At 46.8% G+C, this 22,752-nt stretch overlaps 2 protein-coding genes across 4 annotated transcripts in view; both read left to right on the top strand.

Annotated features, from left to right (window-relative positions):
• TMEM170A (transmembrane protein 170A) overlaps positions 1-22,752 on the top strand; it is a 382,399-nt gene that overhangs the window by 343,877 nt on the left and 15,770 nt on the right. The window lies entirely within an intron of this gene.
• Positions 1-22,752, top strand: part of ADGRG1 (adhesion G protein-coupled receptor G1) — a 56,396-nt gene that overhangs the window by 22,540 nt on the left and 11,104 nt on the right. For all 3 annotated transcript variants that reach the window (XM_063141160.1, XM_063141161.1, XM_063141162.1), the window contains exons 2-8: positions 9,513-9,721; positions 10,541-10,975; positions 13,177-13,315; positions 15,358-15,505; positions 16,120-16,257; positions 20,488-20,610; positions 21,980-22,025. In XM_063141160.1, the coding sequence (XP_062997230.1) occupies positions 9,682-9,721; positions 10,541-10,975; positions 13,177-13,315; positions 15,358-15,505; positions 16,120-16,257; positions 20,488-20,610; positions 21,980-22,025 (1,069 nt within the window). In that variant the 5' untranslated portion in view covers positions 9,513-9,681. The remainder of the gene's footprint in view (positions 1-9,512; positions 9,722-10,540; positions 10,976-13,176; positions 13,316-15,357; positions 15,506-16,119; positions 16,258-20,487; positions 20,611-21,979; positions 22,026-22,752) is intronic.

The raw sequence follows: 22,752 nt of genomic DNA, 5'->3' as shown, positions 1-22,752 counted from the left end.
CAACCCCCTGCTCAATGCAGGAATCCACCCACTGTCTACACTGGGAGGCGGTGGCTCTTTAAGCCTGCAGACAGGGGCTGCGTGGAGATTCCAGGGATTGAACCTGCGACTTTCGGCATGTGGAACAGAAGCTCCAACATTGAGCTACAGGACCTGCCCTAGTGCAGCTGCCCCAGGCTCATAGTGGTTTGCACTGATGCCCGGCTGAGTTGGGGAAGGGAAAGGTTGCAGGTTCCTCGATGCCCCAAGACCTGTCTGCTCATGTGAACTCATTAATTTCCGTTTTAAAAAAATAAAATTAAAATCAACAGACTATTCCATGGAGGAATAGCCTTGCTTTCACCCTTCTCAGAGACCTGATGGCTGCCTGGTTTGGATATGACTTCCTACTCATTGCTTTCCTGTTCTTCATGGCACAATTGCTCTGCCAAAGGTCCCAGTTGTGGCTGTTGCTTTACACCATCAGAATCTTGGTGATCATTTTTAAAGGGAAGTTGGGGGTGGGGTGAGGGATGCGTCTTCACCCTCCTATGATTCCTCTCTCGCTGTCGCCTTTGATCAAGAAGGTCTCGCAGGTTTTTGATGTGCTATGAAACCTCTGCACCAGAGCTGCTGGAAGGAGTGCATATACACCATACCACACTCAACTCTGATGGAGGGGGCAGGGGAGAAAGATTCCCCCCATGTTATCTGACTCCAGTCCTAGAGGTTATAATCTCAGGTCTATCCTAAGACAGACTCCTCCAACCCGGACTGCAATGCCATCATTCCCAGCTAGCTGGCTTCTGCTGCTGGGTGGCTTTTGGGGTTAGGCCGTGTCTACACCAAGCAGGATATTGCACTATGAAAGTGGTATGAAAGTAGTATATAAAAGGCAGGAGCCACACGACTGCTTTATAGCGGCATTGAAGTGCACTGATAACTGTTGAGGCCCATGACACATGCCATATACCGCTTTCGTAGTGCAATTTCCTGCTTGGTGTGGATTAGGTTAGAGTCTGAAGGACCTCGCAGGTCATTTGGAAGGCTAATTGAAGCCAAGCACTTTGAGCTCCATGTGCGGTTTGACAAAAGAATCAATGCTTGGTGCTGAAGACGGGGCTGCAGGATGGCTTGGGGTTGGCTAATTTTTTCTTAGTTCTGATGAATGTTTCCCATAGGTATTTGCATGCTTGCTTGTTATGCCTAGTTTGCTCTTTCCGTCTCTTAGTTGGCAAATGTCTCCTGAGCATCACTCCCCACCCCCGCTTTTAGCACTTTGGGGGGAAACCACAGCGTTGCCTCGGCTCACTGGCGATGTGGTTTCCCCTGTAGAAATTTGCCTTTTGAGATTTCATCATCACTGGAAAGCCCTGGAAAGGAAATGTCATCTTCCTTCCAGCTTTCAAGTTTCAATATCACGAGGCTGTTTTCCCACCCCAATCATTTCCACTATTTCTCTTCCCCGGGCGTCCTGGCAATGCGCTAAATCATGTGGGCTCGCATGCAGTGTGCATCATTCATATGAGCATGAATGGCATCCCACCTTTATCAATGAATATTATTGAAAGTGTTTTAGACCCACACTTCAGCTGTAAAAGGCTCCCAGAGGGGCTTACCAACTCAATAGCAAGACAGCGCCTGTCCACAAATTAATGTAAAAAAAAAAAGAAAGACATGACACAAAAGGAAAAGTGATTGGGAGGGAGGAGAAAAAAAAAAAGGCAAACTCAAGATTTAGTGTTTTGTTACAAAGTTCTAATGCATGTTCTTTCTGGCAGGGAAAGGTGAAGCAAGCTCCTTGCAGCTGTTCCTTCCCTGGCTGATTGTGTGGGGCCAGGTTGGTCTCCCCCTTGTCGTAAACTTCTTTCAAGTTAGTTTGGGGTGCAAACTCCCAGAGGCCTTTGGTCCTCAGGCTGATGGATGAGGCCGAGGCGTGCTGCTCTTCAGCTGGGCAGTCCCAGTTACTATTCTCATATGTTAATCTTTATATCTAGAACTATCAGTGTACATTTATTTTTTTATGCATAATGGTTATACAACAACATAAGTAAAAAGATGCAGCTTACAGTCTGATTGTTTGGCTAAGGATAATTCCTTGAATAGCTCCTTTGGAGTTCTGACTGAAACCCAGAGCGGATTCACTGTCCCACTTACATCAAAGGCACCAGCCTCCACTGCTGCCCTTGGCTGGTTCTCTGTACTATAACTGTCTCCTAATCCTGATAGAATCATAGAATCATAGAATAGCAGAGTTGGAAGGGGCCTACAAGGCCATCAAGTCCAATCCCCTGCTCAATGCAGGAATCCACCCTAAAGCATCCCTGACAGATGGTTGTCCAGCTGTTTCTTGATAATGTGGGTATTATGCTGTGTGCATATGCACAACGCGCATACACACAGATGGAGCAATGAATCAACCTGCATTTTTGGACTCTCTTTGGGAGCAACGGGGGCGGCTATGGGTTCGGTCATGATGAGTGCCCATGATTCAAAATTTACCATGACACCACTGAATATCAATTTATGATTGTAGTAGAAGTTTGGGAAATCCCTGATGCCAACATGACCACAACAAAAAGATTCCCACACTAGACCAAGAGACCTATAAAATTGTTCTTTCCTTTGCTGATCAAAGCAAAAAGCATCACTCAGTTTGGTAAAAAGTGTGAAGTTTCAATTTGACGCTGGGGGGGAATACCACACACCGTGAATCTGGCAAGTTTCCTGCATTCATGACTAACATCTCGCTAATTTCTATTCATTCCCTCAAACCTTTTGACAAAATAGATGCAAGCCCTGGTTTTAGTCTTACATGCGCACAGTTTTCAATGCAGCTGCCTAGAGTGGTGCAGGCATATCTCCAGAAGCCACTTTCTCGTTCTGCAATGGCCACATTTGACCTTAACGAATTAGGCAGGCATGCCCGCCAAATGGCTTTCTAATGGGGCAAGGAGCTGGATCTCATGAAACTACAGCCACTGCGGTCCAGCGGGCAGAGTGTGAGGAGCTGGATTCTAGTTGGCTTTGCTCTCTGTATCTGAAATGCCCTTCCTTTGGACTTCTGCCAAGAAGTTATTGTTTCCTAATAGTGACATTTACGTGCAGTATACTCTGCAGAAAACATCTGCAGCAGCTCCTTGGGGTGTGTGTATGCACACACGTATGTTCATGCATGTAACCGGAGCACTTATTATTATTATTATTATTATTATTATTATTATTATTATTATTATTCTGCGGACACAGACTGAGGAACCACCAGGTCTGAGGATGTGGTGCACAGATAAAAAGAACTGGGTGGGTTCCAATCCCTGGCACCTGCACCAATTTCCTTGGGGTGTGTGTATGCACACACGTATGTTCATGCATGTAACCGGTTGGATGGAGAAGAACGGCCAGCACCATGCCAGATACTATGGATGTATCCTCACGCAAACTTTTCCCGTAGGATTTTTCAATCCCTAAGCAGAAATTGGCTGGTTCTAGTACTGATTGTAACCTCTTACTAGTTTCAGGGAGTGCCATGCTTTTTCCTAGGTCAAACTGAAACGTCACATTTTTCATCAAATGGAGTAGAGATTTTCACTTCGATTAGCTGTTTGCAAGAATCTGGGGGCGGGTGGGGGGAGAGCCGAATAGCAAGTCCTTTCCTCTGAGCCACGGCTAAGCACCCCTTTCCCCCAGGAACAGATCTTTGCTGCAATAGCTAGAGAACAGGTGCAGAACCTCTTCCAGCCCTCCTCGGGCTGAATTCTATGTTGGAGAAGCTCTCGGGTAGGGTGACCATATGAAAAGGAGGACAGGGCTCCTGTATCTTTAATAGTTGTAAATCTCTGCACTGCTGCTCGGTTTTATTCTGGTTGTGTTTTTATATTGTAGTGTTAAGTTTTTGTATTTTATATTGTTCTATATTGCACTTTGTGTAGGGTGACCATATGGAAAGGAGGACAGGGCTCCTGTATCTTTAAGAGTTGCACAGAAAAGGGAATTTCAGCAGGTGTCATTGAAATTCACTCTTCATCACAACAGTGAAAGCTGCAGGAGCTAAACTAGAATGACCAGACATGAAAGAGGGCAGGGCTCCTGCAGCTTTCACTGTTGTGATGAAGAGGAGATTTCACCAGGTGCTACATGTCTACAAATGACACTTGCTGAAATTCCCTTTTCTACACAACTGTTAAAGATACAGGAGCCCTGTCCTGTTTTCCATGTGGTCAGCCTACTCTTGGGGGACACCATCCAGTGGTGGGTGGGGTCAAAGGCAAAAGGGGCATGGCCCAAAAACATTTCCCCCAAAAGACCAGCCTATTCCAGCTGGACATCAGGAAAAACTTCCTGACTGTTAGAGCAGTACGACAATGGAATCAGTTACCTAGGGAGGTTGTGGGCTCTCCCACACTAGAGGCCTTCAAGAGGCAGCTGGACAGCCATCTGTCAGGGATGCTTTAAGGTAGATTCCCGCATTGAGCAGGGGTTCATAGAATAGTTGGAAACTATGGCCTTACAGGCCCCTTCCAACGCTACTATTCTGTGATTCTATTTTAGCTTCCAGCTCTTACCTACAGGAACTAAGCTTTAGGAGAGGCAATTCAATCTTTTAGAATGGGGAAAAGGCTGCACCAAAGCCCCGAAAACATCAAATGATGGGTGGTTTGGGGAAGGGGGTTGGGCCAGGAGAAGAGGTGTAGTCTTCTGGGGAACCCTAGAAGGCCTGAAATGGATTCCAGAGGACCAGATTTGCCCCCCCCCCCAGTCCTGATGTTCTGAACTCCTAAAATGAAGGAACTGAGTTTATTTTTCTTATCATCTCCCATGTGAACGCAGCGTGGGGAGACCAGAGGTGGCATGTCCAGAGGGTTGTGCTGTGAGTATTAGATCATCACCCTGTTTTGTTGTTATGGGTTTTTAAAAAGAATAATAATGAAATGTTGCCCCCATTCTGACCTCTTAAAGAGCAGATTGTGTGGCTCTTCCTCAGGGACAGAGAAATAATTGGGCAGTTATCTGCTCTCGGATGAATACAACAACCTTGAGAAGTCTCAACTGTTGGCTACTTCTGCTTTCCCCGCATTCCTGAAAGGTTATTTCTCACAGGAACCGGTTCTCACTCTCTTAGCATCGTTTGCTGTGCTCCAGCTACAGCTATTTATCATGACCCCACAGAGTGCACAAGCGACAGGGCTCTTCCCCAGACCTATCTCTGGTTGCCTGCAATCCTAACTGGAGCAATCACGGAATGTCCAGTATGGGTGGCATTGCCCACCTTGAAATGCATCGTACCAAAACCATGTGCAGGGGAGCCCCTCTTTGGGTGGTGATGGGACAAACTGGCCTCCAGGGGAGCTTCCTGAGTTCATATGCCCCTGGGATTGAAGGGTAGGGCCTCTGCTGACCCCCGTCACCCCCAAAACTACAATGCCAGAAGCTTCTGTGGCTAACAAAGCCCTCGCACCTCCTGTGCCTCACGGCTCCTATGCTTTGGGAGAAAATCCCATCAGGTAACAGAGGGAACACCTGTTTTTTTCAGACTTCTTGGGTTTCTTCTTAGGGAGGCTTTCTTTGCGTAATTTTAAGGATCAAACTTTAAAAGTTTGTAAACTGCCCAGAGAGCTCCAGCTGTGGGGCGGTCTATAAATGAAATAAATAAATGAAATAAATAAATAAATAAATAAATAAATAAATAAATGTGTGTTTTGTACAACTGCCTTGTCTGGAAAGGTCAAACAGTCCAGAATGTGGTGGCACGATTATTAACTGTTGTTGATCTCTGGGGGCTGTGTATGCTATTTTTTAAGAGACCATGGATGAGTGCCAATTTGTTTCTAGGATGAATTTAAGGTGCTGGTTCTGGCCTTGACAGCCCTACATGCCCTCGGCCAGATCCAGCCCTTTGGGATCTGGTTGGGGTGGCTTCCTGGCTTTTGCGCTGTGGTTTCCCCACTCTAAAAGTCTGAAATGCCTTTCCTAAGGCTAGATCAACACTGCTGCTTTATTTTATTTTATTTTATTTTATTTTATTTTATTTATTTATTTATTTATTTATTTATTTATTACATTTCTATACCGCCCAATAGCCGGAGCTCTCTGGGCGGTTCACAAAAATTAAAACCATTCAAAGTATAAAACAACAGTATAAAACCATAATATAAAATACAATATAAAAGCTCAACCAGATAAAAACAGCAGCAATGCAAAATTACAAATTTAAAACACCAAGTTAAAAATTATTTATAGGCTGTTAAAATACTGGGAGAATAAAAAGGTCTTCACCTGGCTTCTAAAAGCATATAATGTAGGTGCCAAGCGAACCTCATTAGGGAGCTCATTCCACAGCCGGGGTGCCACAGCAGAGAAGGCCCTCCTCCTGGTAGCCACCTGCCTCACTTCCTTTGGCGGGGGCCCTGAGGATGACCTTAGGGCCCAGGCAGGTACATATGGGAGGAGGCATTCCTTTAGATAGCCTGGCCCCAAGCCAGATGTAACTTGAGATCCATAGAAGCTTCAGATACAGATGTTACAGCAACCATCTGTTGACCCCCTTCATTGGCATCGTAAAGTTTTGACACAAGGTGTAGAACTGGCCAGCAGGCCTGGCCTTGAGTGCCATTTTTGATAGAAAGGCAGGGCTCAAGTCAAATAAATAAGTAGAAGCTTTAAGCTGTAATATCCCACCCATTTTGCCCTTGGCTCTGTTCACCACTGGAATTCCTCCACCCCGAAAGCTTTTCCGAAATGGGCTGTCTGGCTGAAAGAGATTCCCCACTCGTCCTCGAGTCCAAGCACCCCTCAGAGTGACTCTCTTCCATATGACTCTCCTTGGGCATTAAAGTCTGTAGGAGGATGCTCTGGATGTCTTCCTCTGAGGTTGGCATCTACCACATCAGGGCCTGTTTGACCGTGGCATCTTCGTTTATGGAGCACACTCCCCTAGGAAGTCCAGAACTAGAGTGTTGCTGAGCCTCTGCAACTAGATCAGGGTCATTTGGTTTCATCAAGCCTTGGGAAGGCCCATGTTTTCCTCCTGGCTCTGCGTTTTTGGAATTTTTAATGCTGCGGCCAACCATCTCTTTGGCAGGGAGATTCACATTGAATAGTCCAAGTAGTGAAGGCTGGTGGCTCTGATGTCAGTGGGGGAGTGCATTCGCTTTGGGTTTCAGTCAGAACCGGTCAGAACGCTGAAGGAGCTATCCAAAGTGCTGAACCCATATGGGTTCAGCACCTTGAATAGCTCCTTGAGTGTTCTGACTGAAACCCAGAGCCTAATTTTCTCCCCAGTGTCATAGGAGTCTCCACTGCATCCCTGGTTGGTCAACTGATACTTCTCTCATGGGAACTAATGCTGAAGAGATGATTTCCTGATAGGTCTCTCCATGTTTTTGAATGAGACACCCATAAAAGTTTGTGGAAAGTGATGCCTATTCCGTTGCAAGTAGGAGGTAAGGTGTGTGTGTGTGTGTGTGTGTGTGTGAGAGAGAGAGAGAGAGAGAGAGAGAGAGAGAGAGAGAGAGAGAGAGAGAGAGGAGAAAAGAAGAAGAAGAAGAAGAAGAAGAAGAAGAAGAAGAAGAAGAAGACGACGACTAGCAGCTTTGAAAAAACAAACACGGAGAGCGGCTGAGAGAGATGAGGGTTCCAGGTGGACTTAGCTGAAACTGGGGGGTGCACCCTTGGGGGGCTCCCCGGTTCTTCTCCCGGGGTCTGCCTTGTCACAGTGTCTGTTTGGCTCCACTTACTCACTGCCCTTGGTCTTGTCACTGCTTGGTTTTGTTGAGCTCATCTGATTTAGATGATCGCTCGCCCTACAGCCCTATTCAGGCATTCTGAAAGTGGATGGCTCACTCACACGAGGAAGGGGAGAGGTCCACCCACCCCTTTTATTGTTGTAGTTGTTGCTCTGTAGGTGTGGAGGGCGACTGTCTGAAGTGGGGAGCCTCCTCTGTCCATGGGGGCTCCCCACATTTATTTATTTATTTATTTATTTATTACATTTTTATACCGCCCAATAGCCGAAGCTCTCTGGGCGGTTCACATGATCCAGGCTGCTGGATAATCAGGGTCTCGGGTTGCGTGGAGAGCTCCCCCGGCCCCCGCCCTGGGCAGAGGAGGTTCTCCGCTTCAGACAGTCACCCTCCTTGCATACGGGGTGACAAGGGGGTGGGGTACTAACAGGCTCCTCCTCCTTGCAGGCTTTGAGAACACCTGAATAGGGCTTTGATATGAACTTGAACTGGTACTGGAGTGATTTTGTTGCTTGCAGTGCCAAGCCTGCGGGTGCACCCCAGAAAAGGCCCAAAAGTGATTGAAATGAAATGGCTCCTCTTGATTCTCTTCTTTTGGCCTTCCTCAGATTCTGTGTGCCTCCTCCTCCTCCTCCTCTGCATTTCCATTGCATCATAGTTGCAATTCTGCACACCTCTTGCACAATTGGTTCACACAGAAACCAGGGAAAAAATGGCTTTTGGGGTTTTTCGAAAAGGGGCCTTTGATTTCCGTGAAGCTCTTTGCCAGGGCCTGTTTGGGTTGGTGGATGTAATGTAGCTCTGGGTTTGGGGTTTGGTTTTTGTTTTTCTGCTTACTGCATTTTTTTGGTGTGTGTTTTAAACAAATGACTCTGGTTTTAACCACAGGCTGATGTTGTTTCCATGCTACACCGGGCCTTTGAGATTGTACTGCTGCAGCAGCAGCATGCCCACGTAGCAGGTTGAAGGCTGCCTTGAACCAACGAAGCCAGCTGTTGGGTGCAGATGTCACTCTGTGCATCTTGGAGCAAGGAGGTCTTGTGCATCAAGGGCTGAGCCTTCGGGCTGAAGTCCACGGCCCCAAACCCTGAGGAAGGGGGGTGTTAATGGCCACCCAGAGAGCAGCAGGTGGTGGGGCAGGGCCAACCTGGCCTGGAGTCAGCATCTGGGCCAGCATGGGCTTGCTGGGACCCACCAGGGATGACAGTGTTCACCATGGCACCCTTCTTTTAAAGAAGATGTTCGGCCTTTTAAAAATTTGCCCAAGTGGGGAAAAGCTGGGCTGCAGTGTGAATCTACAGGTCAGATTCATAGAATTTCAAACATTCTTGGTTCCGTTGTGGATTTCTCTGCCATCCCTTCCTCTGACTATGATTGTTTTGCTGTATTGCATTGAGCGCATTGCTGGTTGTTTTACTGTGAACCACCCTGACTGAAGGATGGTATAGAAGCAGAGGGAATAAATAAAATATGTGTAACCCCCCCCCCCATATTCATTGCACCCTCATCCCTATTATAACCCCACATCCCTTCTTCAATCATTAATCCCTTCCAGAGAAATCAGTGGGGATTAACATCTTGTTGTTTTCTTATGCTTTTAAGTCACCTAATAACATGCGTTCTCTGGGCAGATTGCAAACAATTAAAGAATAAAATACAATGCAAATAGTTAAAAAAAAATAAGTGCTTAACTCAGGCTGGATTGTTTCACAAAACTCTCAGCCGCACACTCTTAAAGTATGGAAGTAATTCCAGGGCCACTAACTCTCGACAACCGTTTCTTGTCATCTGCAGAAACAGAATGACGGGATTTTAGCTTCCATCCTGATCTGCTGAGCTGAAGAAGAGACGAGCATTCATGGGGTTGTGGACGGACGCTTGGGGATTCCTGCTGCCGGTGTAAAATCTTGATTGCAAAGTAAAGCCATTGCAGAATAGCCCAGGCTCAAGCCAAGTACCCAAGATGCTGTTCTTTCTACTGCCTCTCATTTTGGGGCCTCAAGGTAATGTAGAGTGTTTTGTCACCACGGTTCAGAATATGCTGTTAAGAACATAAGAAGGGCTGAATCAGACCAAGGGTCCATCTAGTCCAGCACTCTGTTCACAGAGTGGCCAACCAGCCATTGGCCAGGGATGAACAAGTAGGACATGGTGCAACAGCACCCTCCCGCCCATGTTCCGCAGCAACTGGTGCACACAGCTTACTACCTCGAATACTGGAGATAGCACACAACCATCAGGGCTAGTAGCCATTGATAGCCTTCTCCTCCAGGAATTTATCCAACCCCCTTTGAAAGCCATCAAAATTGGTGGCCATCACTACATCTTGTGGTAGTAAGTTCCATAATTTAACTATGGGCTGTGTGAAGAAGTACTTCCTTTTATTTGTCCTGGATCTCCCACCAATCAGCTTCAGGGGCATGCTAGTGCATCATTCCACACCCCGGTGCCCTCCAGATGTGTTGGAGTACAACTCCCATCAGGGTTTGAGGGACTTGTACTGCAACAACACCAGGAGGACATCGAGTTGGCTTCCCCTGCACTAGAGCTTCCTCCTAGGACTCCTCATTGCTAATGTTCAATGTAAAAAGAACTCTCCAGAGTGCTGATTGATGTAACACTGTAACTAAACTGCTGACTGATGTACCAATGTAACTAAAGAGTGCTAATGTTGTAATTAAGAGTCTCTTCAGCTTTCCTTGATAACAGAACATCTCTATTTTAATAATGTTTTTAATCAGTGCAAAACTTCTGGATCACAGGGTGTTCCTCCAGGTCCTCATTCCATGTGATGTTTTGTTTTCGGCATGTGTTTGACACAGGTATTTGCGGGGACCACAGACATGAAGTAGACTTCAGTTTTTGTGCTCACAGGAAGCAAACAGAAAAAGGCCACCTCCATTACAAAATCTGGGACCAGGCCATCAGTATTGTAAACAGTGCAACTGGACTGAATATAAGTGCTCCATTCCCACCAGCACATCAGAGCAGCATCTGGACTCTGCCAGACCGTGCAGGGAGTTACCGCTTCTGCGTTTACTGGTTTCAGGATGACCACATTTTCATGCTCAACTACGGGAACACCAAGAATTACACCCTGAGTAAACAGGCTAATTATTCCTTCTTCTCTCCCAATATCACTGGAAAAACCAATAAAAGAGATACTCATTGGCTTCACAATGTCTCCTATACTTTTGCCAAGGGCTTCCACAACCAATCCCTTCCCAATTCATCTTCCTACGAGTTCTTCCTCACAGGTAAGTTTGATTATTTTGGAATACAGAATTGTGGAAAGGAACTCAAAGGCCATCTAGTCCAGCCCCGTTGCTGAAAGACAGCTCTTCCCCCAACCCCCACATCCATCAACTTTATGGCAGAGTACAGTGGGTCACAAAAAGGGAGCTGGTATGCAGTTGCAGATGACTCAAATGAGCAAGCCAAGTTATATGTCCATCTTTTACCTGTTCAGCAATCCCTCTGCCATATTGCTTTGGGACATTTCTGTACTGCCTTTCTGAAGCCGACCAAGGTGGTTTATGAAAAAGTCAGAAGATAAAAACAAGGATGAAATAAAAGCATAGTACAATCCTGAAAAAGATCTTTAAAACCACAATATTTTAAAGCGATGTAAAAAATGTGTCTTCACCTCCTTCTGAATGCAGAGAGAGTGGAGATCAGTCACAACTCTGAAGGGGGAGAATTCCAGAATTTGGAAGCAATGCAGGAGAAAGCCATTATCCCACATGCCCGATAAGTGAGCAAGAGTGTCTTCAAAAGGGCCTCTCCTTCAGTTCTTAATACTTGGGCATGTTGAGATTGAGATAGGTGGTCCCTCAGATAGCCAGGTCTAAGCCATTCAGAGCTTTGAAGGTTAAAACCAACACTGTGAATACTGTGAATAATTGAGCCTGGAAAACCATTGGCAACCAGTGCAGCTATGTTGGTACTGAGGTCATTTAATAATGATACTCTGCACTGGTTAGCAGCCTCACTGCTTCATTTTGTGTGTCTCCTCTGAATGAATGCTTGGAGGTGGTAATGGGCTGAATGAGGAAAAACAAACTCAAGCTGAATCCAGACAAGACGGAGGTGCTCGCTGTCAAAGGCCACAACCTGGGTTTGGAGGTGTGTCAACCGGTTCTGGATGGGGTTACACTCCCCCTGGAAGACGGTGTTTGCAGCTTGGGGGTGCTTCTGGATCCGTCGCTCCAAATGACAGCCCAGATAGATGCGACGGCCAGGAGTGCCTACTATCAGCTTCGGCTGATACGCCAGCTGCGCCCCTTCTTAGAAGACCTAAAGATGGTTGTGCACGTGCTGGTAACCTCAAGGCTTGACTTCTGCAATGCGCTCTACATAGGGCTACCATTGTACCTAGTCCAGGAACTTCAATTAGTCCAAAATATCACAGCCAGGCTGGTCACTGGTGCACCTAAGGGTGACCACATTACACCAGTTTTAAAATCTCTTCACTGGCTGCCGATTAGTTTCCAGGCAAAGTATAAAGTGTTGCTTATTACCTTTAAAGCCCTACATAGAATCATAGAATAGCAGAGTTGGAAGGGGCCTACAAGGCCATCGAGTCCAACCCCCTCAATGCAGGAATCCTCAATGCAGGAATCCACTCTAAAGCATCCCTGACAGATGGTTTTCCAGCTGCCTCTTGAATGCCTCTAGTTTAGGCCCAGGCTACCTGCGGGATCGCCTTCTCCCATACAATCCGCCCTGCACACTCAGGTCCTCTGGGAAGAATCCACTTCAGCTAGCAAAAGCTAGATTAACAACTGTTACCCAGAGAACCTTTTCTTCCACTGCTCCCAGACTGTGGAATGGCCTGCCGGAGGAGATTCATCAACTTGACAGTCTTTCAGAATTTAAAAAAGCAATAAAGACTGATCTATTCCGGCAGGCCTATCCAGTGAAATTTTAGAATGTTTTCAGGATATTTTCAGGATGTTTTAATCATGTATGGTATGTTTTAATCTGTTTTAATATGTATTTTATGTCATGTTTTTATACTGTTTGTTTTATACTTTGAATTGTTTTAGTTTTTGTGAACCACCCAAGGAGCTTCGGCTATTGGGCGGTATAAAAATGCAATAATTAATAAATAATAATAATAATAATAATAATAATAATAATAATTTTGCACCAAATGAAGGTACTTGATGCGTTTCAAGGGTAACCCCACGTCATAGCCCCAGGCATGCTCAGGCATACTCTAATGTTCCCAGGGTCACCTCTGCTTTCCCGCAACCCCTGCCCCCCCCCAGTGCTCAAATCAGGGCTTCTAAGGAGGACGGGAAAGTGCAGCCGCCATTAGCATGCCCCAGGGGAACTACACACTTTCTGGAGGCCCTGCAGGAGTCAAGTTGCCTTGACTATAACCCATCAAGAGGACCAGCTGGTAGTCAACAATGCGATTTTCTTTTGCTTTCTTTCTTGCTTTGCATGATAGATTCTGGAAAACAAAGAACCTCTCTCCAAGTAAGTGAAGCAGAAAAAGAATTCAGAAGCACAGAAGAAAAGCTAAAGAGCTTGGAAACTGAGATGAGGACCCCCAGGCAAGGAAGAACCAAGCGGGGAAACCCATTCGTGTGAGTGTCTGCAGGCCATTGGTGCTTAGCCCAGGGGGTCACTAGTCTTTTTAGGCCTGTGTGCGTATTTGAAAGTTTGAGGTGGTTTCATGAGCACTGTCACAAAATGGTCGCTGGGGGTGGCCAACCACAACATTTATTACTGTGTCAAAACACCCATTTCGCAGAAGGTAAACTAGTGGGGCTAAAAGCCAAGTAACTTGCCCCAGCCTTTAACAATAAATCAGGGATGGGTTTTTAGCTCCCCCAAAATGAAAACCACTCCATTGAACCCACAGTTCTCTACTCCAACAGAACATCCATTTCATTCCCCCCCCCCCCACAATCCGGAATATTTTACTTTTTCCTCTTTCTGTATTTGAGAAATGCTGAAGAGGCAAGCCTCGTTTTGCATCAGATTTTCCAAAAGTCTGAGTTCAATCCCAAATCAAAGAAAGTTCTCACCCTCCTGTGTCCTACAAGGGTTACCATCAAAGATCTGGGTTCAAGTCCTAGCTTAAGCCAGGTTCTCAAACTCTCTGCCTCATCACCACTTGAAAAACCAGAAGGGCCGATGCTTTACACATGGTTATATTTAGGTTTAATAACATATATTGCAAACTGCTCTGCACAGAAAATGTGCCATAAATAGATAAATTACAAATGGTCCGAACGGAAAATGTCCTTGGTAATTTAATCCATGGGTTAATGTCTAAGCATCCCATAGATCAACTCTGATGATGTTACAATTGTTTCATACTCCTGACGTCACATTATTAAAGCTATAGACCACAACACAGAGAGCTAAGTCAGTACAAGCATACCTGCAGATGAACATCTGGCAAAGCCAACTGGTTTCCCCAAATCAGTTCATGAATTGCTCCGCTACAGTTGATTTATACTGCCAAACCTTTTCCCCCAAATTGGGGGGGAAATTGATTTGCGGGTGATCCTATAAAACAAACACGCACATGCACACATATGCATGCACACGCAGAGGAAGTGCCGCTCCAGGAGAGAAAGGCCCTCACTCCACACTGCAAACACATGCACAAGACCCCCACCGCTGTGCACACTGGGGAGGGACTATAGCTCAATTGTGCAGCACCTGCTTGATTTGCATGGAGAAGATCTTGTGTTCAGCTTTTGGCATTTCCAGTTAAAAGGATCTCAGGGTGTGTCTGGACAAGGCTTTTATTCTGCAATTGTCCTGCCTCATTTGCAGAATTTAAAGGCCCCCCTTGATGCAAAAGTAAAGGCATGAACACACTGTTCGTGCCTTTACTCTTACGTTAATGGAGCCTTTACGAGCGTCATTGATGCAGCAGCGGGGAGTGCACAATTTGGGCAGCGAGAACAGAGAGCTGCCAATTGCTTATTGGGTCCTCATGAGCCTTCAGGTACAGGCCTACACTTGCACCACATGCACCTGACTGGATCCAGGGGGGTGGGCAGACGTGGGGGAGTCCATCAGATTCCTGGACTCAGACGGGTGCTTCAGAGCAAAATTGTTTTTAAGCCTAATGGTGGCTTCTGCCACCAGGTCCACTGTTGGGCTGATAAAGGCTGGAGGAGTCCCAGGCTGCTGCTTAGATACATCTGATGACCCAGGATAATAGAATCATAGAATAGTAGAATTGGAAGGGGCCTCTAAGGCCATCAAGTCCAACCCCCTGCTCAGTGCAGGAATCTACCTTAAAGCATCCCTGACAGATGGCTGTCCAGCTGCCTCTTGAAGGCCTCTAGGGTGGGAGAGCCCACCACCTCCCTAGGTAACTGGTTCCATTGTTGTACTGCTCTAAAGGTCAGAAAGCTTTCCTAATGTCCAGATGGAATCTGGCTTCCTGCAACTTGAGTCCATTATTCCATGTCCTGCACTCTGGGATGATCGAGAAGAGATCCTGGCCCTCCCCTGTGTGGCAACGTTTCCAGTTCTTTCAGTCTCTCCTCACAGGGCTTTGTTTCCAGACCCCTGATCATCCTCATTGCCCTCCTCTGAACAGGAAGCAGCTGTGTGCGCCCCAAGGTCTCCAGCCCCACTTAGTTTCCCCCTTTCTCAACAGGCATCTCAAGCGTTTGGAGTCAACGTTGGGAAAGGTGGACTTCGAAGGAAAGAACAAGAGTTTTGGGGAAGGAGCCTTGCTGCAGGCCAGCGTCTGGAATGTCCCATCCCAGAGTCCTCATGACCTACCCATCAAGTTGCGACTGGAAGTGAGTATGGAGAAAGAGCTGGAAGTGGAATTGGTATGGAATGACCCATTCTGTAAGCGATCCTTTCATCCTTAACAAAAGCCATGAAGAGTCTTGTGGCGCTTTAAAGACTAACAAATGTATTTATTCTGGCATAAATGTTCGTGAACGCTGCCCACTTCATCAGATGCATGTAGTCAGGCCTCAGATTCGCTGATCTATATACACACACAGAGAGGGGAAGAGAAGCAAGCAGTGTTGCCAGAGGGAATTGAAATGCGAAAAAGTACAGACAGTGATAATTCCTGAACAGTTGCATTTAAGAGATGCTGTTGGGTCGTCATTGCAATGATAAACCGATTAACATACTGAAGTATAAAACCAAAATGCAGGAAAGGACAGACAGTGATTATTACCTTGACGATTGCCTTTCACAAAACTTTCACAATAACACCGACATCATTGTATTGGTGAGCCGATAAATGTACGCAGTGTGATACATTCAGAAAACCTTCATCCTTATTGAAACCGCAGGAAATAGAGTTGAATTTCTTAATGAATTGTACTTCAGCAATTTGATGTTGGTATCTGTCTTTGCAATACCTTTGTTACCCCTCTGAAATTCCTTTTTGCAGGAGGACAAAGAGCTTCGTGGCTTTGAAGTCACCCTGCCCAAAATCGTCTTTGCAGATCCCTCGAAGTCCCAATACGAGCGACGCAGTGGCATGACGAGGGCAGTGCTGATGGCGGTCACCAGCCAGACCCTCTTCCAGGTAACAAAGTAGATCAAAGGCTGGGAGCGCTTCCCCTTGATTATGTAAATGGTGCTCATCTGCCTTCCTGCTTATTTATTTATTATTTATTTATTTAGAATATTTATATACCGCTCCCCATTGAAAAGTTTCAGAGGCACGCAGAGATGCTTAGAAGCCAAAGAGACCTATTGCCACCTTCAGGGCTAATTTATTCAGTGCAAAAGTGGGGGAGCACCTAAAATAGACCCAAAGATGGAGAGAAACGTCTCAGAATGCTAGAACAAAGATTATATTTGTAAGAAGGCCCAAATCAAGTCTTTGTTCTAGCATCCTGAGACATTTCTCTTCATCTTTGGGTCGAATTTATTTAGTACCAGATGCTTAAAAGAACAGCAGCCTGTTAAGAAGGTGTGTGTGGGGGCAGTTACATAGGAAACCAGCCATGTTTTCATTTGAATAATAGCTCAAAGGCAGGGGTGGGGGACCACGGCCTTGGGGGCCAAATCTACCCCTTTTGGTGTTCCAATCTGGCACGCCGAGGTCCCCCAGGCAAAAGAAGCGGGGCCCAAGACACCAGCCCATTTAAGCTTAAAGCTTAAATCACAGCCTTAGGAGAGGCATGTCAACTTTTTAAGGATGGGAGTAGGGTGACCATATGGAAAGGAGGACTGGGCTCTTGTATCTTTAACAGCTGCATAGAAAAGGGAATTTCAGCAGGTGTTATTTGTAGCACGCAGCAAATGGTGAAATTCCCTCTTCATCACAACAGTTGAAGCTACAGGAGCCCTGCCTTCTTTTGTATCTGGTCAAGAGGGCAGGGCTCCTGCAGCTTGAACTGTTGTGATGAAGAGGGACTTTCACCAGGTGCTGCATGCATACAAATGACACCTGCTGAAAATCATGGAATCATAGAATAGCAGAGTTGGAAGGGGCCTACAAGGCCATCGAGTCCAATCCCCTGCTCAATGCAGGAATCCACCCTAAAGCATCCCTGACAGAGGGCTGTCCAGCTGCCTCTTGAAGGCCTCTAGTGTGGGAGAGCCCACAACCTCCCTAGGTAACTGATTCCATTGTCGTACTGCTCTAACAGTCAGGAAGTATTTCCTGATGTCCAGCCAGAATCTGGCTTCCTTTAACTTGAGCCCTGTCCTCCTTTTCATATGGTCACCATAAATAGGAAAAAAACTGCACCAACACTGGGAAGCCACCAAATGATGGATAGTCGGGGGGGGTGGAGCCAGGGGAAGGGGGCATGGTCTTGTGGGGCACTCCAGAGGGCTGGATTTGGCCTGTAGGCCTCATGTTCTGCACATCTGTTTTAGGTGCGTCGAGGCACAAAGGGAAGATGAGAGGCCGCGGCTTTAACCCCCTCTTTCCACTGGTCCCCAGGTCCATTTTCTTTCCTTCCATGCCATGGCCAGCAGGCTTCTCATTTTGCCCCATGGCAAGTAGAAAAAGAGTGTGTGTGCAAAGGACACAATGGAGCCAGTTACCTAGGGAGGTTGTGGGCTCTCCCACACTATAGAGGCATTCAAGAAGCAGCTGGACAACCATCTGTCAGGGATGCTTTAGGGTGGATTCCTGCATTGAGCAGGGGGTTGGACTTGATGGCCTTATAGGCCCCTTCCAACTCCACTATTCTATGATTCTTTGACCCCAAGGAAGGATGGGGGCAGCAATGCACATGAGTGCTTTTTCTCTTCCTGCGTTGGAAGACCTCGGCTCCATCCCTGGCTAGTTTATCCTGCTAATAAAGGTTTTCTTGGATTGAAAATGGAGCCAGGTACCAGCTGTCTGCTTCAACTCGCCATCTGCTTCAGGGCATAAACTGAAATGTCTTCTGAGCCAGGGATAAATTCCACAGTTGCAGAAAGTTCAGATGCATTTCAGCAAGCTCAGGTCTTGACACGAAGCTCCCAGGTTCTGCTTCTGCCAGAAGAAAGAGACTCAAATTGCAGGGTGTGTTTTTTGCCTTTGATGCTTGGGACCAGATGGCTTGGTGTTCTCTTAATGGGGGCTAGGGCAGGGGTGAGCAGAAGGCAAATCTTCAGGTGTTTTGGATGTGAATGCCCCAAAGCTACCACCAGGGATGCTGGGAGTTGTAGTGCAGTCTGGAAACAAAGCCCTATGAAGAGAGACTGAAAGAATGGGGCATGTTTAGCCTGGAGAAGAGAAGATGGAGGGGAGACATGATAGCACTCTTCAAATTCTTGAAAGGTTGTCACCCAGAGGAGGGCCAGGATCTCTTCTCAATCCTCCCAGAGTGCAGGACACGGAATAACGGGCTCAAGTTAAAGGAAGCCAGACTCCAGCTGGACATCAGGAAAAACATCCGGACTGTTCGAGCAGTATGACAATGGAACCAATGACCGAGGGAGGTTGTGGGCTCTCCCACACTAGAGGCTTTCAAGAGGCAGCTGGGCAGCCATCTGTCAGGGATGCTTTAGGGTGGATTCTTGCATTGAGCAGGGGTTGGACTTGATGGCCTTATATGGCCCTTCCAACTCTGCTATTCTATGATTCTATGACCTGTGTGGAGGCAACTGTGACTGGATCTAGTCCACTTGGATGGAGGCAGTGGCAGGATAGGTCCAATAAAGAGGTGCATTATCTTATCCTCATTTCAAAAGTGCATTTTGGACAGCAGCTGAAGCAGCAATGAGGCCAGAGGCCGGTTGTTGGGATGTTCTGCTGCACCAAAGGCTTCAGCCTAGGCTAAGGTTGCAAGCTTAGGAGGAAACAAAGAGCACTTGTAGGTTAGCCGTATTTATAGGGGAAAAGGCCGTACTTGTATGGCGAAGCCATGGCACTGCTAGACGTGACTTTGGGGCCCGTGTCCCGGTCTCAGCCGTGGGTGTTTGCCTAGGCTGCTGCAGCTGATGATTTGTTTATTTATTTATTTATTGCACTTATATACCACTCCCATAGCCAGGGCTCTCTGGGCGGTTTACAGAAATTCTAAATTGAGGTAAAAACAAGTATACAAAATTTAAAACTCTAAAACACAGAATACACACACATAAAGCATTAAAAACCGATTAAAAACTAAACATGTGGGTAATTAGGATGTGCCGCCATATGCCTGGGCAAAGAGGAAAGTCTTAACCTGGCGCCGGAAAGATAGCAGCGTTGGTGCCAGGCGAGCCTCATCAGGGAGATCATTCCACAGTCTGGGGGCCACCACCGAAATGGCCCTATCCCTTGTTGCCACACTCCGAGCCTCTCTCGGAGTAGGCACCCGGAGGAGGACCTTAGATGTTGAACGTAGTGACCGGGTATATTCAAGTCGGGAGAGGCATTGTGGTCAGGTATTGTGGTCCCAAGCCGTGTAAGGCTTTATAGGTCAAAACCAGCAGCTTGAATTGGGCTCGGAAACATCCAGGCAGCCAGTGCAAGCGGACCAGAGCAGGTGTTATATGGTCAAACCTTCTGGTTCCCGAAATCAATCTGGCCGCTGCATTTTGCACGAGCTGCAGCTTCCGAACCGTCTTCAAAGGCAGCCCTACGTAGAGCGCATTGCAGTCATCTAACTTGGAGGTTACCAGAGCATGGACAACTGAAGCCAGGTTATCCCTGTCTAGATATCCCTGATCTTTCAGCTACATCATCACTTGTTTCTTAAAAAGGGGCAAAGGGGGAAATGTGCTTTAAAATCCATCTCTGTGGCTTCGACTGGTGAACAGCTGCCCGTTTTGCAAATGACGCTGACAGGAAGCGGGAGAGAAACCTGCATGTGCCGCGCGATGACATAGCACCGTTCCCATTTCCTGCTAGCGCCGTTTCCGTAATGGGGGCTGCTCAACGGCTCAGTGCTGCTACTACGGCTGTCAAAATACTGCCCCCTGGAGGTGAGTTTGGCCACCAAGCAAGCAGGCAGGCAGCCAAGCAGAACCAGGGTCCTGGGGAGAGAAAATGGGGGCAGCAAAGCCATGGGGGCAGCCGGAACAGGGAGCTGGGAGATCTGGGTTCTAGTCCCCACTTGGCCATGGAAACCCACTGGGTGACTTTGGACCAGTCACACACTCTCAGCCCAGCCTACCTCACAGGGTGGTTGTTGTGAGGATAAAATGGAGAGATTATGTACGCCGCCTTGGGTTCCTTGGAAGAAAGAAAGCGGGATATAAATGCAATGAATCAATCAATCAATCAAGATGTATAAATGCTAAGGGATGTTTATTATATATAACTGACTGCAAAGAATTGTGGGTCCTTCTCGGTCTCAAATGGTCCCACCTTGCCCTCTTGCAGAAGCGAGATTCTAGCCAGATCCTTGGAGGCAAGGTGATCGGAATCTCTGTGCGGAACCGTTCCGTCCACGGCCTGCCCCAGGACCAGCGTGTGGCCATCACTTTCCAGCACAACCGTCTCCCGGTAGGTGTAATAAAACCTGTGTTCTGTTCAGATGACCAGGGGGTCCATTGTGGCTCTGTTCTCCTTAAAGCACGGCTGTTTAGTTGTATGAACTAATCATTCTGGGCAGCAGCATTTGAACAATCAAGTGCAGATTTCTGAGGATCTTTTTCCAGTCGCTTTTTTTCCACACAAGCAAAATCCCCACTTGGTGCCATTTCCCTGTAATTATTCTGTGGCTGCTTGTTCTTATAAGTCAGTTGCAGGGAACTGCAGGCCTATGGACCAAGCCCAGCCCCCCTGACCTTGCCTCTTTCCTGCAACTGTCAAGTGTTTGGTAGAGATTGAAACTAAAATATGGTGGTATTCTGGGTATTTTGACACAGACCCCTTCACCTTTAGCCCAGCCCAATGTAGGTCCTGGGAGTTCTTCAAAATTCAGTCCAGCCCTCAAGCTGAAAGTGGTTCCACATGCCTGCTAACAATAAACCTTTAACGATACTAATGGGAAGAGACATTCTTTTCAACAGAAGAAAATGAGTGGGACCTGCAAGAGAATGTTGCAAAATGGAAGACTTGTGTTCAGGATGCCAGCCATGCCCTTTTCAAGACACTCCATTACATTCTGCCTGTCTCCCACCCCAGTTTTCCATTCTGTCTCCCACAACACTCAATGAACAGTCCATACTCACTGAGCATGCTCAGTACTATTTTTGGGTTCCCCCACCTAAATTTAGGGTTACCCACCCCCCCAGCTGCAAACATTGAGGTTCTTCAGAGCCTGCTAGTATCTCCCTCTTGGGTGTGCATATTGCTGTTTTGGCCACATGAGGGTCCATGCTCAGAGAACCGAGTTCACTATTAATCTATAGGAGGATGGGTAATTTTGGTGGGCCAGGGGGGCACCGCCATTAAAAGCAGGAATTTTGCCACCGTAAAGGGGCTTTTTTGCTTTAAAATGAAGTGTGCAGGTAGCGCACACCTTGTCCTCAAGCAAAATCTCATCCCTGGAACTCTTCCAAGAGCACAGTTTTACTTGAACACAAGGCACACGCTGTCCACGTGCCTTGTTTTCAGTCAAAATAGCCCCCTTGGTGGCAAACCTCCATCATCATCTCCTCCTCCTCCTCCTCCTCCTCCTCATCCGCTGCAGCACCACAAAATTGCACCGGGGCAGTAGGACAGTGAGGACTGCAAAAAAGAAAAGGAAAAAATAAAGTTTTTTTTTTCATGCACTCACCGGCCTTGTGTTGCCCTTCCCTCTTTCAATGTATATTTAGAAAAAATAAAAACGGCAAAACGGCAAAACTTCATGTTGACCTTTCCCTGTTGCTGCTTGGAAAAAAATGCTATCCATTGAATTAAGCCTTGGATTTTTTTATTCTTTCAGGGGAATATGACTCCTCAGTGTGTTTTCTGGGATATGGACGCCGAGGGTAAGTGCTTCAAGCAACCGGCGTGTGAAGGTGCAGGTCCGGAAGGGAGTCCAGGGCCTCCTTTTTCTAGGTTCCCTGCATATTTGTTTGCTTTTCGGTAGTATACAAAACCGGCTATAAAATGCTGATCAAATACCACACAGTGACCAAAATTGGGGACTGACTATAGAGATTTCCAGATTTCTGATAGCTGACCTCTTCCTTTCTTCCTTCTTCCTTTCGAAACTGGAGGCCCACCCCCCGCCACACACACAGTGCAACCTGCTCCTCTGTTTCTGCATTTCCGTTTTGTTTTTGGCTGGACAGAGTTCCCCGGCATACCCGACTCCGCTCACATTTGCGGACCAAGTCGAAGGGTTTTCCTGAACTCTGGAAACTTCTTCCGTATTTTTTTGTTTGTTTATTGTTCAATGCCCACAAACGAATATTTGTGGGTGAAATGTGCACAATTTACATAAATTGCAGTCGAAATCTGTGCAAATCTTTCTTTGGGCAATTTTTTTTAAAAATATGGTAAATCCACCAACTGGCCCAACTTGATGCAGGTCAGGTTGGGCCAGTTCATGGAAAATGGACCTAAGACCATGGGTTCGAATCAAAGGAAGTTTGTTGAGTTCCACCCCTTATATGGCTTCCTCCGACATCCCTAAATGTGTGAGAGCTCCGGAACTCATACAGATCATTGGACGCTGCCTTCTACTGAGTCAGACACTTGGGTCCATCTAGC

This window comes from Elgaria multicarinata, chromosome 14 (genome assembly GCF_023053635.1).
Source record: "Elgaria multicarinata webbii isolate HBS135686 ecotype San Diego chromosome 14, rElgMul1.1.pri, whole genome shotgun sequence".
Taxonomy (NCBI): domain Eukaryota; kingdom Metazoa; phylum Chordata; class Lepidosauria; order Squamata; family Anguidae; genus Elgaria; species Elgaria multicarinata.
This window is presented reverse-complemented; position numbering and strand designations above follow the sequence as displayed.